Source organism: Triturus cristatus, chromosome 8 (genome assembly GCF_964204655.1).
Source record: "Triturus cristatus chromosome 8, aTriCri1.1, whole genome shotgun sequence".
Classification (NCBI taxonomy): Eukaryota; Metazoa; Chordata; class Amphibia; order Caudata; family Salamandridae; genus Triturus; species Triturus cristatus.
In genome coordinates this window covers 1660819506-1660836451 of record NC_140591.1, presented here as the reverse complement: position 1 = coordinate 1660836451, position 16946 = coordinate 1660819506, and the positions used below count along the sequence as shown (strand labels likewise).

The following is a 16946-nucleotide window of genomic DNA, read 5'->3' as shown; positions in this document are numbered from 1 at the left end:
ACTTACCTTCGTTAATGATGTATATGTAACAGACATAGGTTAGTTGTAGATTCATTATCTTAGAATTACCCCCAGGAGTCAAACTGGATCCGAAGAATTTTTTCTTAGCAGTACCCTTGCATGTTAGAAGATGGCATCGGTTGACTCCTTGTTCGTTGTCCACGTCGTGGTTGAAGGTATGACGTTGCGGTGGCTAATTAGACACAAACCCCTCTGCGCTGACGTTTGTTCTGACATGACTTTCCATGCCAGACGCGCAGAGCCATGAAAGACACTGACCACTGGTGCACCAAAACTAGGGCCCTGTATGGAAGTCCGTAGTCCTAGAAGTCAATTTGAGAGTGGGAGGATGGGTGAGGCAGTAAGGAATGTACAACTAACTTATGTATCTTGCAGATACATCGTTACCGAAGGTAAGTAACTTGTTCATCTGAAAGAGACAGCTGTAGATTCATTACCTTAAACTAGATACCCCAGCAATACCATCCCCGATGGAGGGTCTGTGAACTAAGTTCACAGCAGAAAGTCCTGGAGGACAGAACGGGCAAAAATTGCCATCCCTCAGAATTTGTCAGTCCAGCCAATAATGTTTGGTGAACGTGTGAAAGGATTCCCACGTGGCCGTCTGGAATTGTCAAGGAGTGAGACTCCATGTGCCAAAGCAATTTTTGCTGCTGTAGCACCAGAGGAATGAGCACACAGCCCCACTGGAGGTTCCTTTTTCATTAAAGCATTACAGACTTTAATACAAAGGACAACCCAACGAGAGATGGTACGCTTTTGGACAACCCGACCTCTCTTGGCCCCCTCATAGTCAACGAAGAGTTGATCATCCACCAGGAAATCTTTTGTGCGGCCAAGATAGAAGGACAGCACACGTTTAGGGTCTGGATTGTGGAGTCTCTCCTCCTCCTTGGAAGGGTGCGGTGGGGGGGAAAGGAAGGCAAAGTGATTGTTTGTCCTTTGTGAAATGGTGTAATCACTTTAGGACGGAACAAGGGCCTCGTCCTAAGCACCACTTTGTCTGGATGCACAGAGAAGAAAGGGGGCTTAGACGATAGAGCCTGAAGCTCACTCACCCTGCGAGCAGAAGTGATGATAACAAGGAATGCAGTTTTCAGAGTGAGGAGCCTGAGAGGGCAGGTGTGAAGGGGCTCGTAGGGAGCACACATAAGACAGGTTGGGACCAGAATCAAGTCCCACTGGGGCATTATGAAAGGAGATGGAGGAAAGAGGTGAGTAATGCCCTTAAAGAATCTATTTACAATAGGGAACTTGAATAAAGAGGGCTGATCTGGCATCCGAAGGAAAGCAGAGAGAGCTGCAATGTAGCCTTTAAGAGTGCCCAGAGCAGAGCCCTGCTGCGCCAAAGAAAGTATATACAAAAGAACCTCCGAAAGAGAGCCAGAAAGGGGATCCGCAGTCTTTGATGTGCACCATGGTACAAACTTTTTCCATCTACAGGCATACACCAATTTAGTGGAGGGGCGCCTGGCTGCCAAGATGACATTACAGTCTTCGGACAGAAGGCCAAAAGCTGTCAACTCTCTCCGCTCAATCTCCATGCAAGGAGGTGGAGGCTGGATAGGTTTGGGTAAAGAACCGTCCCCTGCTGCTGCGACAGAAGATCCTCCCGAAGAGGCAGTCTAACTGGAGAATCGATGGCCATGCTCAGTAGCTCGGGGTACCAGATTCTTCGTGCCAAGTCTGGAACCACAAGAATAACTTGGGCCAAGTTACGCTTGATCTTTTTCAGCACTCAGGGCAGAAGTGGTACAGGTGGAAAGGCGTGGAGGAGGCTTCAGCCCGACTCGCTCCGAAAAGTGTCGCCGAGCGAGTGCCGCCTTGGAAACTCCAATGCGCAGAACTGCTGACATTGCTCTTTCTCTTCTGTTGTGTACAGATCTAACCAAGGCTCTCCCCATCGCTGAAAGAGACCTTGCACCACCTCCGAGTGAAGACGCCATTTGTGATCTACCAGACACCGACGGCTGAGTTTGTCTGCCCTGGCATTCAGAGAACCTGCCACATGTTGAACCACCAGAGTCATGCCCTGATGTTCCAGCCATGTCCGGAGGCAAAGAGCCTCTTGACATGGGGTCCACGACCCCACGCCACTCTCCTTGTTACAGTACCACATGGTGGTGGTATTGTCTGTGAGCACCTGCACCACTTTCCCTTTGAGAGAGTGAAGGAATGCTTTCAGTGCCAGGCCGATCACCCAGAGCTCCAACAGGTTGATATGGAGCCCGGACTCCGCTGGGGACCAGACGCCTCCGATCTACGCCTCTCCTAGATGGCCGCCCAATCCCAGGAGTGACGCATCTGTCACCACTGTTAAGTCTGGTTGGGGGAGGGAGAGGGATCCGCCTCTGACCCAAGCTGTACAGGTCCCTCCGAGATCTGGACATAGTTGGAAAGAGTCCCCTGATGCTGCACCCACTGGAACTTCAGGTCTCACTGCAGAGCCCACATTTGCCATTGGGCAAGATCCGCCAGCAGGATGCTGGAGGCCATGAGGCCCAACAGCTTCAGGGTCATTCTCACTGAAATCCTGGATAGAGGCTAGAACATCGGTATCATAGCCCGAATGTCCCAGACTCGCTGCTCAGGAGGATAGGCCCAAAACTGCACTGTGTCCAGAACAGCTCAGATGAAAGTGAGCATCTGAGGAGTCAGGTGTGACTTAAGCATGTTGATAGTGAACCCCAGCGAGTGCAGGATGTCTACCGTAGACTGGAGGTGGGAGACAACAGCCTGAGGCGAGCCCTCCTTCAACAGCCAGTCATCGAAATAGGGGAGTACTAGAACCCCTGAGCCGCACAGATGAGCTGCGACTATTGCCATCACTTTTGTGAACACCCGAGGGGCACTGGTAAGGCCGAAGGGGAGCACGGTGAACTGAAAATGCTTGTGGCCAACTGTGAAGCGCTGATAACGCCTGAGGGATGACCAGACGGGAATATGGAAATAGGCGTCCTGCAAGTCCAGCGCCACCATCCAGTCTCCAGGGTCGAGGGAAGACAGGACCTGAGCAAACATGAGCATTTTGAACTTCTCCTTCTGGTGGAAGCGGTTGAGGGCCCGGAGGTCTAGAATAGGACGCAGGCTTTTGTCCTTATTGGGCACCAGAAAGTAGCGGGAATAGCAACCGCGACCTACTTCTGGCACAGAGACCCTCTCGATTGCTCCCTTAGCCAAGAGACCTAAGACTTCCTGCCGGAAAAGTGCCAAATGATCCTCCAACATGCGTTCAAAAGATGGTGGCATGGAGGAAGGGGTAGTCTTGAAGGGGAGGGAGTCTATTTTCAAAACCAACCTGTCTGATGTGATGGATTGCCAGTGGGCGAGGTGATGGCGAATCCTGACACCAAATGGCTGGTGATGGGCCTGAAATGTCGGACTAGGAGGGTTTGGAGGCTTCGACAGGGAGGGAAAGGGTGGACTGGCCAGCCTGCTGCTCCCAGACCACGAAGTCGGTGGGTCCCATGTGCGCGGCCACGTAAAGACTGGGCATCTTGCTTGAAACAGTGGCTAGGCTGGGCCGGACATGGCTGGGCACCCTTTCCATAGCCACGAAAGGGGCAAAAAGCAGACTGGAGGGGTCGGGAAGGCCAACGAGGCCCAAAGATCTGGCCGTAGCCCAAGAATTTTTAAAGCACTCCAGCGCCGAGTCTGCTTTGCAGACAAAAAGACGATGGCCATTAAAGGGCATGTCCAGCAAGGTTGCCTGTACATCCCCTGAAAAGCCAGATGTCCTTAACCAGGTGTGGCGCCTAAGGGCTTCCAACTTGGCAATAATTCTGCCCAGTGAGTCAGTGGTACCCAGTCCACATCTGATTGTGAATTTGGCTGCATCTCTCCCATCCGCCACTGCCTGGGAGAGAACGGCCCGGGCACTGAGGCAGCACTTGCACAACCGTATCCCAGATGGTGTTGGAGTATCGGCCCAAGAGGCCCACGGTATTCACGGACTGCAGTGCCAAGCTGGAGGAAGAGAACATGCACTTCCCATGGTGATCCAGCTTCTTGGATACCCTATCTGGAGGAGCAGAAGGGAATGCACTGTTAGAAGAAGAGGCTTGGACCACCAAGCTCTCTGGGTAGGGTGTTGGGTGAGTAAAACTGGGTCGCCCGGGGTCAGGAGATGGCGGTGGGCAATTGTCCTGTCCACAAGAGCTCCTGTGCTGGGTTTGGACCAGGTGCCCAGGACGACATCAGTGAGGGCTTCGTTGAAGGGCAGAAGGGGTTCAGAGGAGGATGCTGCAGGCTTAAGCACCTCTATCAGGAGGTTAGTCCTGACTGCCACTGAAGGGAGCTCAAAGCACAAGACCTTGTCCGCCTTCACACTACCATAGAGTAGGACGCTCCCTACTCCATAGCCAGGGTAGGGGGAGAAAGCATGCTAAGGTTTGCAGAAGTGTCCAGACCACTGGCGTCTCCCAGGTCCTGTCTCTGGTCTGGTTTTGCCAGATGGTCAGTTAAATGGGCCAGCGATCCCTCTCAGTCCTCATCACCACCTTCTGGGTGGTAGGGAACACCAGGAATGAACAGGGGAACAAACGTACCCTCCAGCGTTGGATTCAACATCGATCGATGTCGGTCCAGCTCCGTGACCATCTCGGGGGTGAGGAAGGGGGTGGCGTCGGCGAGGGCACGGCCGGCGCTGGAGGCTTCATCATCTGGAATGGCACCGGGGAAGGTCGAGTGAAATCAACCGGCATCGAGCCAGATCTGGATCTGCAGGGGTCCTATGGCGCCGAGGCCAGAGCCGCCAGCATCAAAGGCCTAGGGCCCCCGAATGGCTCCACGAGGCTCAAAGACGTGCCGGCGGAGTCATTCTGCCCAAAGACGATGTGGAGTTCCTCAGAGAACGTGCAGAGTTGGGCAGGAAACGCTCCAGCTCCTGGGAACTGGAGAGGCGCAAAGACGTCCCTGAAGGAGGCACCGGAGAAGGAGCCTTAGAGCAACGACACTCTGAGTCCCACATTGTGTCAGCCAGCCGACGGAGAGAAGGCGAAGAGCGCCAGTGCTTCTTCGGCTTCTTCTTGTGCTTGGACTTACCCGAAGATCTCGAAGACTTGGAGTGCAACAAGGTGTGCGGCCTCCGCGAGCGGCCTTGAGACCTTCCTCTTGAATGAGACCGGGAACGACACAGTGCCGACCGCCGGGCCTCCAAGAGCTTTCGTGATCGCTCCCGCAAAGACTTTGGATTCATGGCCCGGCAGTCGGAGTATGACTTCGGGTTGTGGTCGCGCTCCAGACACCAAAGACGCACGAGGTGCAGGTTTGTCACAGATATCAGCTTGTGACAGGCGTCGCAAGGCTTGAACCTTGTCCAGCATTTGGACAGCCCTCACGCACCAGGAGTCAAAGACTCAAAAAAGAACTCTACAAAACACTAAAAAAGGTTACTCAAAAAAGAAATGAGGGGTAGCTCTCTCCGGATCTACGCTAGGCTGGTGTGGAAAAAGAAAGAACTGACATCAGTGTGCAGGGGCAGCATCTAAGTAGGCACTGTGACTTCATCCCGGTGACCACAACGCCAACGACGGACACGGAGTCTGTGAGAAGTTGGCCTGGTATATGCTGTCCACTAGTTATAGTGGGCACCCTGTACCAGTCCAAACAACCCCTTATTGGTTATAGGTTAAAGACAACCTTTATTGAAAGCTATCCTAGTGGTAGCTATGGAGAGCAGCCTTCAGGCTAAGTCTTGAAGGAATGTAAAGCAGCTTGTTTTACCAGTCTATAATCTCTTGAGTGGCTAAGTGAAAGACAGCCACACCAGGTATATATATAAAATATATGTATTTATTTTTAAACACACCCTCCTAGACTCTTTATGAGGCTAGAGGTCAAAACACATAAGTTACACTTAAAATATCACAGTAATAAGCACAAATACACGTCTGGCCCTAGGGCAGAGCCAAACCATATACTACAATAGTGGTATAAGAACCACAACTTAACTAGACACAAGGCCTAGAGCCTGTAGAATCGCTGGGATCCCAAGGAACCATCCAAGGTAGTGGCACAGGGGACCCACGGAGGCCTTGTGCAGTGTGTGAACACAGCAGCGAGCTCCTGTTAGCTTCTATGGGGAAAGTCGCGGTTAGGTTTTTAAAGATTAGGGACACTTAGAAATGAGTCAGGACCAAACCCTTTGGGACTTAGGAAGTTCTTGGGCCAACACCAACGGGAGCACCGGAGTACTCGTGTTAACTCACCCAGGGAAGCCGGGTGCATAGGTGTCAAATGGTGTCGGCGCACGTCGTCAATTTCAATGGGAGCTGGCAAAGAAGTGCTGCAGCCGGGAAGATGCTAAGTGTCCGAAGAGCCTGGATCGAAGTCGAGAAGAGGAGACAGAGTCTGGGTCACTTGCCAGTGACCAGGAAGGCGATAGGCGGATGCCCACCGATGTCGGGTGATTTCAGGTGAAGGAGGTGAAGCTTGACTCTTCAGCCAAGTGGACCAGGAGGCGTCAAGGACAACCAGGAGCTGGATTCGAGCTGACCCATGAAGGATGTCGAGTGCTGAAGCATCGGTGCCCTGAGTGGACACAACAGGCCTTGGCAACAGCAACCCACGCAGAAAGGAGAAAGGTACTTCGGAGCAGACCAGCAAGGTCTGAGGGACTCCCCACTTGGTTGGGAGTCAGGTCACGTCTGGAGCAACCAGGGAAGCCCAAGGAAATACAAAGGTACCCCCTAATGGACCCACCAGTCGACGGACCAGGTATCGCGTAGGGACCTTGAGAGGAAACACAAAATAGAGGCCCACTGGTCACTCGGGGTGACTAGGCCGACAATCTTCGGTGGATCTTCTGCTCGAGGTGGGGGCTACAAGTAACCCCAAGCACAACTTCAAGAGATATCGAGAAGTCAATGCACTAGCAAAAGTGCACGGTGACCAGGAGTTCCGGTTCCATGCTACTCACAAGGGCTGCGGCTCTCAGCTTTGCTGGGGACTCGGGTCGGCCTCTGAGATGTCTGGAAATCCTCTTCCTGGGCTGAAGATACTTCGGAGTCCGGCAGAAGCTTCGGAGATGCAGACCGTCAAAATGTTTGTTGGTGCCTGCCAAGCAGGGTAGTCACTCCTTGACCCCAAGGGAGATTTCTTCAGTTCTCTAGTCTTTAGTAGAGTGTCGAAGTTCCAGGATTCAGCTTCAGAGTTTCGTACAGGGATATCTAAAGTTCTGGTTACAGAGGTTCTTTACTTATACCTAAAATCTTAATCGAACGCTTGACCATGATCGGCATTGAGAGCACAGCATTAGCCTGGTTAAAGAGCTTTATATCTAACCGTACCCAAGCTGTCAGCATGGGCTCATTTCGGTCGATTGAGACTAACATCACGAAGGGGGTGCCACAGGGCTCTTGTTTGAGCCCGACTCTTTTTAACATCTATGTGGCACCCCTGGCCAGAATTCTGAGAGAGTTTGGGTTCATCCCCGTCTCCTACGCGGATGATACCCAGCTCTTATTTCCTTTCAAAAGTCTCACCGACGAAGTGAGGACGGCCTTTTCCGAAGGCATGAAAGCTGTGGCAAAGTGGATGACATCGAACTATCTCCAATGTAATGCAAATAAGACCGAAGTCGTGCTTTTCGGGGAGGCAAGAGCTTTGTGGACGCCGGACTGGTGGCCATGCGAGCTTGGCCAAGTGCCAGAACCTAAACAGGTTGTAAAAAACCTAGGGGTACGCCTCGATCGAGAGCTCTCTTTTAAACAACATGGTAACTGGGTGGTTGGCCAATGTTTCCATGTTATTGGACTCTTACGAAAAGTTTTTCCAATATTACCGGACTCCACCAGAAAAACTCTGGTACAGGCACTAGTATTGAGTCGCCTGGATTATTGCAATGGACTCCTGCTGTCAGCCTATGAGGGTGTCCTAGCAAAACTCCAGGTGATACAAAATACTGCAGCGAGGCTAGTGTTGAATGCCCCTCCAAGAACGCCATCGAAACCCCTCCTGGATAAATTACATTGGCTCTCAGTCCGTAAGAGGATCAATTTTAAGCGTTGCTGCCTGATCCATAAGAGCCTACATGGATGTGGGCCCTCCTATTGGTAGGATACATTTATCCCATATAATCCCACACGATCTCTCAGGTCAAGCAGCCAACTTTTATTGAGAGTACCAACCACAAAGAAGGCCAGATAAGGTGGCAAAGCTTTGTCGGTTGTCGGACCAATTTTTTGGAATAAACTTCCTCTCGAGCTTAGGCAATGTCCAGAACATCTTAATTTTAGAAAAAAACTTAAAACATTTTTATTTTAGATTTAATTCATGTACCCTATGTCCATACTGAACTGAACTATAAGCTAAACTGTTGCTGCTGGTATCCTTCTTTCTCTCTCTCTCTTCGCTTTCGGTGCGCAGAGATACTCTGTATAGAGTCGATTCTAGCACGTTACAAACCATTAAATAAATAAATAAATAAGGAAGGGGTTGGACTAGCTCTAGGGCCCACCTATGGGAGGGTTTGGAAAGAGGGGTGGCTACACCCATTTCCTTTGTTCAGTTTCACACCAGAGCAGGGGCTGGAAGCCCCTGAATCGGTTTGAGCTGGACTATGCACAGGGACACCAAATGTGGCCCCAGTGCAGGACTTCAAAGCACTCAGAGAGTGCTCCCACCCAGCCCCAAAACACATCAGCCTGTCTGGGAGGTGATTACATCTCCCTGTGACAGGAAACCTATTGTCCAGGCCTCCCCTGCCGGAGTTTCGGTCAGCAGCAGGAGGCCAGACCCGTGTCTGTGGCTGCAGCATCCATTTTGTGATGCCAGGGCTCTATTAGATTTCTACCGGGTATACCAGTACTGCCATGTCTCTCCCTCTAGAAGGGTGGGATCATATCCTCACATCAAGAACTGATGTGGGGGTATGATTCCAAGGTGTTTGACACCAGTCCAAAGTTAGCATTAACCGTTTTAAGATATAATGCACTTAAAGAGTATATGGTCAGGCTGCACCACTGACAACCCCGGAGAAGAGATTCCGAAGGCTGCAGAGAGGCTCAGCTCATGCCTGGGCAGCCTCTCACATATAACCAAGCACCCTGCCTTCAGGATTGATAAGACCTGCCATAGGGGTGACTGATAGGTTGCTATGTGCAGTGATAGGTGAGGTATAGTGAACCTATACCTCAGTAAGGGGTGCATGCATCACCTTACCCAGGCTGCAGTAACAGACCTGTGGTGTCATTTTGCATGGCTTTCCAGGGGTGGCACAATACAAGCTTCAGCCACTGGTAGTCCTCTGGTGTACATATGCCCTGAGTACATAGTATACCATATACTAGGGACTCACAAGGTTACCCCAGAATCCAATCTGGAGTGTACCTAAAGTACATGCAATCAATTTAGAGAGGAAGCAGCTAGGCTGGGGCCCTGAATAGCAGGTTCCCAGCCAAACTAAAGTCGAAAAACAGTGAAACACAAGCAAAACGTGGGGGTAAACATGGGAAGCAGATCCTACTTTCCTACAGTCAACCGACGCCACCTTCCGACACACAGGGGTCCTGCTAAAATAAAATTCTCCGGATCCAGTCTGACGCCCAGGGGTAATTTTAAGGTAAGGAATCTACAAGTAACTGTCTCTTAACAGATGCACTAGTACACCCCTGACAGACTAGTAATCACAAACTACTAGAAGCATTCTTACACATCACGCAGACTTGCAATCACACACTACCAGAAGGACTCTTACACCCATTAACACACTAGCAATCACACACTACCTGATGCATTCTTACACCACAAACAGACTAGCAATCATACACTACCAGAACTCTTACACGCCTCCACTGAATTCCAGTCACACACTATTGGAAGCGTTCTTAAACCCCTAACATACTAGCTGCCTCTCGACAGAAAGCACTCCTCTCGGAGTCCCAGTCAAACACTACAAGAAGCACTTTCACATCACTTAGAAACTAGTGCTCGAGACATACCCAAACCTGCTTGGAAAGAATGACTGCAAGTAGGATTGCAAGGCTTCCCTATGCTCAGGCATTAGTTGTAGCCCACAACAGAGACAGGCTGGAAAAACGAATGTGGTTCTCGCATTTTAGAATTATGCCAGTCCTACTGGTAATGCCAATGCTTTTTAGGTCAAGTTATATCATTCATTTTCTTTCTTTTAAAGTAGGTTAAAGCATGATATTTTATTTTGAACTTAGGCATCAATATAGAGCATGTAAGATTGCAAACAATTTAGATGTATCACACGTCGGGGTCATATGATGATTAAATAATGATATTTAATATTTCAGAAAGAAACCCACAAAATAATTATGTTGCAGGGCTATCTAGTGGTAGACATCAGATTAATAGGTGCAAAGTCTTTGTATACATTTTCACTAGTGTGCTCTAGAAACATGAAACATGCATAAAATGTGGATTGGAAGTGCAGACCTCAAATACGTTTTCTTGCAGAGCCTCAAAATGTTCCCAGTATTCCTCCTTCAGGATCTCTTTGAGTTTTGATGGTAACGTCTCACCTGGCTGCAGTATGCTCTGAAACACATAAAAACCTGTAGTCTGTAACCAATCCCAGGTGTTGTAATAATGGAGAAAGGTAAGTGATCTGTTAAATAAAAAACATGTGGTGAGCGAAGCACAGGTGAAAATAGCTTTAGAAGAAAGTAGGTGCTTATTCTGGAGTGCAGAGAATTTAGGAGACCTGTTTGATTCCACCGAGAAGACAGGCACTCTGTCTCCTCAACTGATTACACATAAAGTAATCGAAATGATAGTCCATAGCCCAATATGATGGAAAACTGCAATAAGGCACATAACGGACTGTGAATGATCTGGAGTAGCAGTACTGAGGGTCACATACATCATACAAATGGCAAACCCACTGTATACATTACCAAGCCTTCAGTCCTGCTTCCTCAACACTCTCTCCCAAACAGTCCTGCAACACAACCCTATTTGACCGGTCATCCTTAGGGTGGTCTTCCCTCAATGTCTGACCTGCTTACATCCACTTTTTACTCCATCTTTTTGTTGGCCATAGGACTCTGTGCACTTTACCACTGCTAACCAGTGCTAAAGTGCATGTGCTTCTCCGTTAAACATGGTGACATTGGTGTATACCTGATTGGCATATTTAGTTTACCTGTAAGTCCCTTGTAAAGTGGTATACCATATACCCAGAGCCTGTAATCTAAATGCTACGGGTGGACCTGCAGCACTGGTTGTGCCACCCACACAAGTGGCTTGTCAATCCTGTCTCAGGCCTGTCTTTGCAGGGCCTGTGTGCGCAGTTTACTGCCACTTCAACTTGGCATTTTAAACCACTTGCCAAGCCTTAAACCCCTCTTTCATTATGCATAGTTAACCCCTAAGGGAGGCCCTAGGAAGCCATGTGAACAGGGTGCATTATAACTAAAAGGCAGGACATGTACTTTTAATTTTTACATGTCATGATAATGACAAACTGCTACGTTCATTTTTCACTGCTATGAGGGCTGCTCTCCTCAAAGGCTAGCATTGGGAATTTCATAAAAAGCCTTTTAAGCTGCTATTCCTGAACAGAAAGGAGTAGATACATCATGCTTCATATCTTTGTAATGGTGATGATAGATCCTCTTTAGTGGTAAAGTTGGCTTTTACATTCCCATTTTAGAAATGCCACTTTTAGAAAGTGAATAAAATATAGATATGAAGATGCACTCTTTCCCTTAATTTGTTACATAATTTCATCCATTGCCAAATTTCATTGTAATGTGTGCAGACAGTGGCTGTGAACCGTCCCATCTCACAGCTTATGTAAAGTCAAACAAAGGGTGCAGCACTTGCGCACTCAACTGTTGCACTAAAGTTGGGTGCACAAGTGTTGCACCCTTTGTTTGACTTTTAGAGAGTGGACATTTCTATCCTCTTAACTTTGCTGTGTGTGTTTGCAGACTGTCTCCAATACACATCTGGGCTAGGTGACAGCTACACTTTGTGCACAAACACAGGAAGGAACTCATCTGGATTTATCCTCATTCTGATATCCTTCCTGAGCAGGAATGAGGAGAGGAGAGCTCACACTTACACAACAATAGGCTGTTGACTGTCCCCACACACAGGACTGATTACTCCCTAGCAGATAGGACTGGGTTGAAAGGGATCCTTCTGCACTTCAGAGAGTTGCTTTAAAGTCACCCCCACATCATAGGCACTTTTGGGTTTAAGTACAAAGGCTCTGACACTACCAAATCAATGCACTACTAGACCTGGGAAGAACTCTGCTGTAGGAAAGAGTGCTGTGCTAAAAGAATTGACAATCTACCCGGACTGACTGTTCTGAGGAACTGCTTCTCTGCTTCAGTGAGCTGCCTGCTGCCTGCCAATCTCTACTCGGCTGAGGGGCAGAAAATGGGTTGGGTGGCTCACCCACCCTTTTCTGGGCGGCGGAGGTTTGCAAAGTTTGCCGGTGTTTGGCAGAAGTTTGGTTGGCATTCAAAGTCGGGAACATGGGCAGGGAAAGGATAGGCAGGTTGTTTAAAGTTCAGTTGTAAACGTTTGGTTATTTACAGCTTCAAAAGGGCAGGCAGAGGATGTATCTTTAACACAGTTGTGTATTTATTTGCAATACATATGTTTGTAATATGTCAATGGCAGGGTGGGGGACATGTTGAGGGGATCGTGGGGGTGAGGGTGGGACCAGGGGTTAGGGATCGGATTTATAGAGAGGTTTTAGTTTTGCAAGGCAGTTGCCAGGTACGTTATTGTAATGTGCACTTGTCCCAATAAAGCGCCCATTCCCACACAAAATGGTCTCTGAGTCTGTCTGCCCCCCCATTCTCCCTAGGCCAAAGGAGGGGAGGTGCGTGACCACCACATGCCTTTAACACTTATTGATGGATGGTTGGTTTTAGATGATTTCTAATATCTAAACAGACACCCTCCAGGTTGGCAGAAGAGCTGGCAAGTGAACAAAGTGTGCAGATGGGGCAGGGGTGCAGTGCCGCTCTGTGTCGGTCTCTGCCACGTTCCGTGGCTGACCTTCGATCCTGAGGCCCTGCAGTCTGCAATCTGACAGCAACTCCACCTCTCAGCATCTGTGTCACAGCAAATCAAAGACTCGCAATCACACCCTCCCTGGGGCACGCTTACAACCCCACACTACCACACTATTACACCCTTCAAAGAGCAGCAATCACACACTACCAAAAGCACCCTTACACCTCTCACAGACTAGCAATCATACACTACCAGAAGGACTCTTACAGCTCTCACAGACTAGCAATCACACATTACCAGAAACTACCAAACACATCTCACAGACTAGCAGTCCCACAATACCGAAAGCACTCTTACATCCCTCACAAACTAGCAATCGCACACTACAGGAAGCAGTCATACCCCTCACAGACTAGCAATCAGACACTACCAGAAACACTCTTACAGGCCTCTTAGACTAGCAATCACACACTAATGGAAGCACTCTTACACCCCTCACAGGCTATCGCACATGCTGCCAGAAGCACTCTTACACTCCTCACAAACTAGCAATCACACACAACTGGAAACGCTCACACCCCTCACAGACTAGCAATCACACACTACCAGAAGCACTCTTACAACCCTTAGAGTCTAGCAGTTACAAACTACTGGTAGCGTTCTTACACGACTCACAGACTAGCAATCAGACACTACTAGCAGCACTCTAACACCTCTCACAGATAACTGGAGGCACCCTTACACCCCGCACAGACTAGCAATCAGTCAGTACTGGAAGCACTGGAACAATCCTAACAGACTAGCAATCACAAACTACCAGAAGCGGACTTACAACCCATAGAGTCTAGAAGTTACAAACTACTGGTAGCCATTTTACCCACTTCACAGACTAGCAATCACACGATACTGGAAGCACTCTTACACCCCTAACAGAATAGGAATCACACGCTACAGGAAGCACTCTTACTCCCCTTCACAGTATAGCAATCACACGCTACTGGAAGCACTCTTACACCCCTAACAGAATAGAAATCACACGCTACACAAAGCACTCTTACTCCCCCTCACAGTATAGCAATCACACGCTACTGGAAGCACTCTTACACCTCTAACAGACTAGCAGGCACATGGTACTGGAATCACTCTTACACGCCTCACAGACTAGCAATCACACACACTACGGTAAGCACTCTTACACCCATCGTAGACTAGCAATCGCACACTACCAGAAGCACTCTTACACACGTCACAGATAAGCAAAAGCACGCAACCAGAAGCGTTCTTATCCACCTCAGAGACTAAAAATCGCATGCTACCAGAAGCAGTCTTACACCACTCGCAGACTAGGAATCACACAGTAATGAAAGCATTCTTACACCCCTCACAGACTAGCAATCACATGCTAACAGGAGCACTCTTACCCCCTCAGAATAGCAATCACACACAATTGGAACCATTCTTACATCTTTCACAGACTAGCAGTCACATGCTACCGTAAACACTCTTACACCCCTCACAGACTAGCCATCCCACACTACTGGAAGCACTCTTACACGTCTCACAGACTAGCAGACAAAGTTTCCAGAAGCATTCTTACACCCCTCACATATTAGCAATCGCATGCTACTAAAAGCACTTTTTCAACTCTCAGACTAGAATTCACATATTACTGGAAGTTATCTTACATACCTCAAAGTCTAGCAGTCACATAATACCGGAAGCTATCTAACACACCTCACAGACTAGAAATGATACTACCGGAAGCACTCTTACTCCCCTCACACTCTAGCAATCACACGCTACCCGAAACAATCCTACCGCTTCTCACAGACTACCAATCACACACTATCAGAGCAGTTTACACCTCTCACAGACTAGCAGTCACATGGTCCCAGAGTACTCTTACACCCCTCACAGACTAGCAATCACCTCCTACTGGATGCAAACGTATACTCCTCACAGACCAGACATCACACACTACTAGAAGCACTCTTTCAACCCTCAGAGACTAGCAGCCACATATTACTGGAAGCTATCTGACAAGTCTCACAGACTAACAGTCACCCAATACTGGAAGTTATCTAACACACCTCACAGACTAGTAATGACACTACTGAAAGCATTTTTACACCTCTCACAGACTAGCAATCACATACTACCAGAAGCACACTTCCACTCTCCACAGACTCAGCAATCACACTTTACTGGAAGCGATCCTACTTGCGTCACAGAACAGCAATCACACGCTACCAATAGCACTCTTTCACAGCCTCATAGCAATAACACACTACCGGAAGCACTCTCACTCCTGTGACAGACTAGCAATCACATGCTACTGGAAGCATTTTTACACCCCTCACAGACTAGCAATCACACGCTACTGGGAGTACTCTTACCCCCTCACTGAATATCAATCATACACAGTATTAGAAGCACCCTTACACCCCTCATGGACTAGAAATCCTACGCTACCAGAAGACCTTTAAATCTCCCACAGACTAGCAATCACACACTACCTGAAGCACTCGTACCCCCGTTACAGAGCAGCAATCACACACTATCACAAGCACTCTTCAGCTCTGACAGACTAGCAATCATACCCCACCAGAAGCATCCTTACAACCCTCACAGACTAACAATCACACGCTACAGGAAAAACTCTTCCACACCTCACAGACCATCAATCACACAATACTGGATGCACTCTTATACCTCTCAAAGACTGTCACTAACACACTACCCGGAAGTAATCTTGTACCTCTCACAGACTAGCAATCACACCCTACTGGAAGAATTCTTACACTCCTCACAGATTAGCAATCACACACTATTGGAAGCACTCATATCCCTCACAGCCCAGCATTCACACACTACTGGAAGCACTTTTACACCCCTCACAGTCTAGCAATAACACACTACCAGAAGCACTCTCACAACCCTCAGAGACCCAGCAATCACACATTACTGGAAGCACTCTTACACCCCTCACAGACTAGCAGTCACATGGTCCTGGAAGCACTCTTACATGCCTCACGGATTTGAAATCACACACTACCAGAAGCACTTTAACACCCCTCACAGACTGAGCAATCACATATTACTGGAAGCACTATTACACCCCTGACAGGCTAGCAATCATATACTACCAAAAGCACTATTACACCCCTCATATCAATCGTACAGCACCGGGAGCACTCTTACGCCCATCACAGACTAACAATCGCACGCAACATGAAGCACTCTTACACCCATCACAAATTAGCAATCGCATGCTACCAGAAGCTCTTACCCGCCTCAGAGACTAACAATCGCATGCTACCAGAAGCAGTCTTACACCCCTCACAGACAAGCAATCACATGCTAACAGGAGAACTCTTATCCCCTCAAAGAACAGCAATCACACACTATTGGAAGCATTCTTACGCCTCTCACGGGCTAGCTGTCACATGCTGCTGGAAACACTCTTACACAAGCACTCGTCCAGCTCTCACAGACAAGCAATCACACACTACTGGAAGCATTCTTACAACCCTCGCAGACTAGCAATCACACACTACTGGACGCACTCCTACAGCCCTCACAGACTAGCAATCACACTCTATTGGAAGCACTCTTACACGCCTCACAGACTAGCAATAACACACTACCGGAAACATCTTTCATGCCTCAAAGACTAGCATTCATACACTAGAAGCACTCTTACACCCCTCACAGACTAGCAATCACACACTACTGGATGCACTCTTATACCCTTCAAATAGTAGCAATAAAACACTACCGGAAGTACTCTTGCATTACTCACAGACTAGCAATCACACGCTACTGGAAGAATTCTTACACCAATCACAGACTAACAATCACACTCTATTGGAAGCACTCTTAGACGCCTCACAGACTAGCAATAATACACTACCAGAAGCATCTTTCATGCCTCAAAGACTAGCAATCATACACTATCAGAAGCACTCTTACACCCC

General features: G+C 48.6%; 1 protein-coding gene across 4 annotated transcripts in view; it reads right to left on the bottom strand.

Annotated features, from left to right (window-relative positions):
- The window catches only part of LOC146808505 (transient receptor potential cation channel subfamily M member 2-like), a 2014188-nt gene that overhangs the window by 164962 nt on the left and 1832280 nt on the right, over positions 1-16946 (bottom strand). For all 4 annotated transcript variants that reach the window (XM_085623584.1, XM_085623586.1, XM_085623585.1 and 1 more), the window contains one exon: positions 10426-10527. In XM_085623584.1, coding sequence (XP_085479710.1) covers positions 10426-10527 — 102 coding nt within the window. The remainder of the gene's footprint in view (positions 1-10425; positions 10528-16946) is intronic.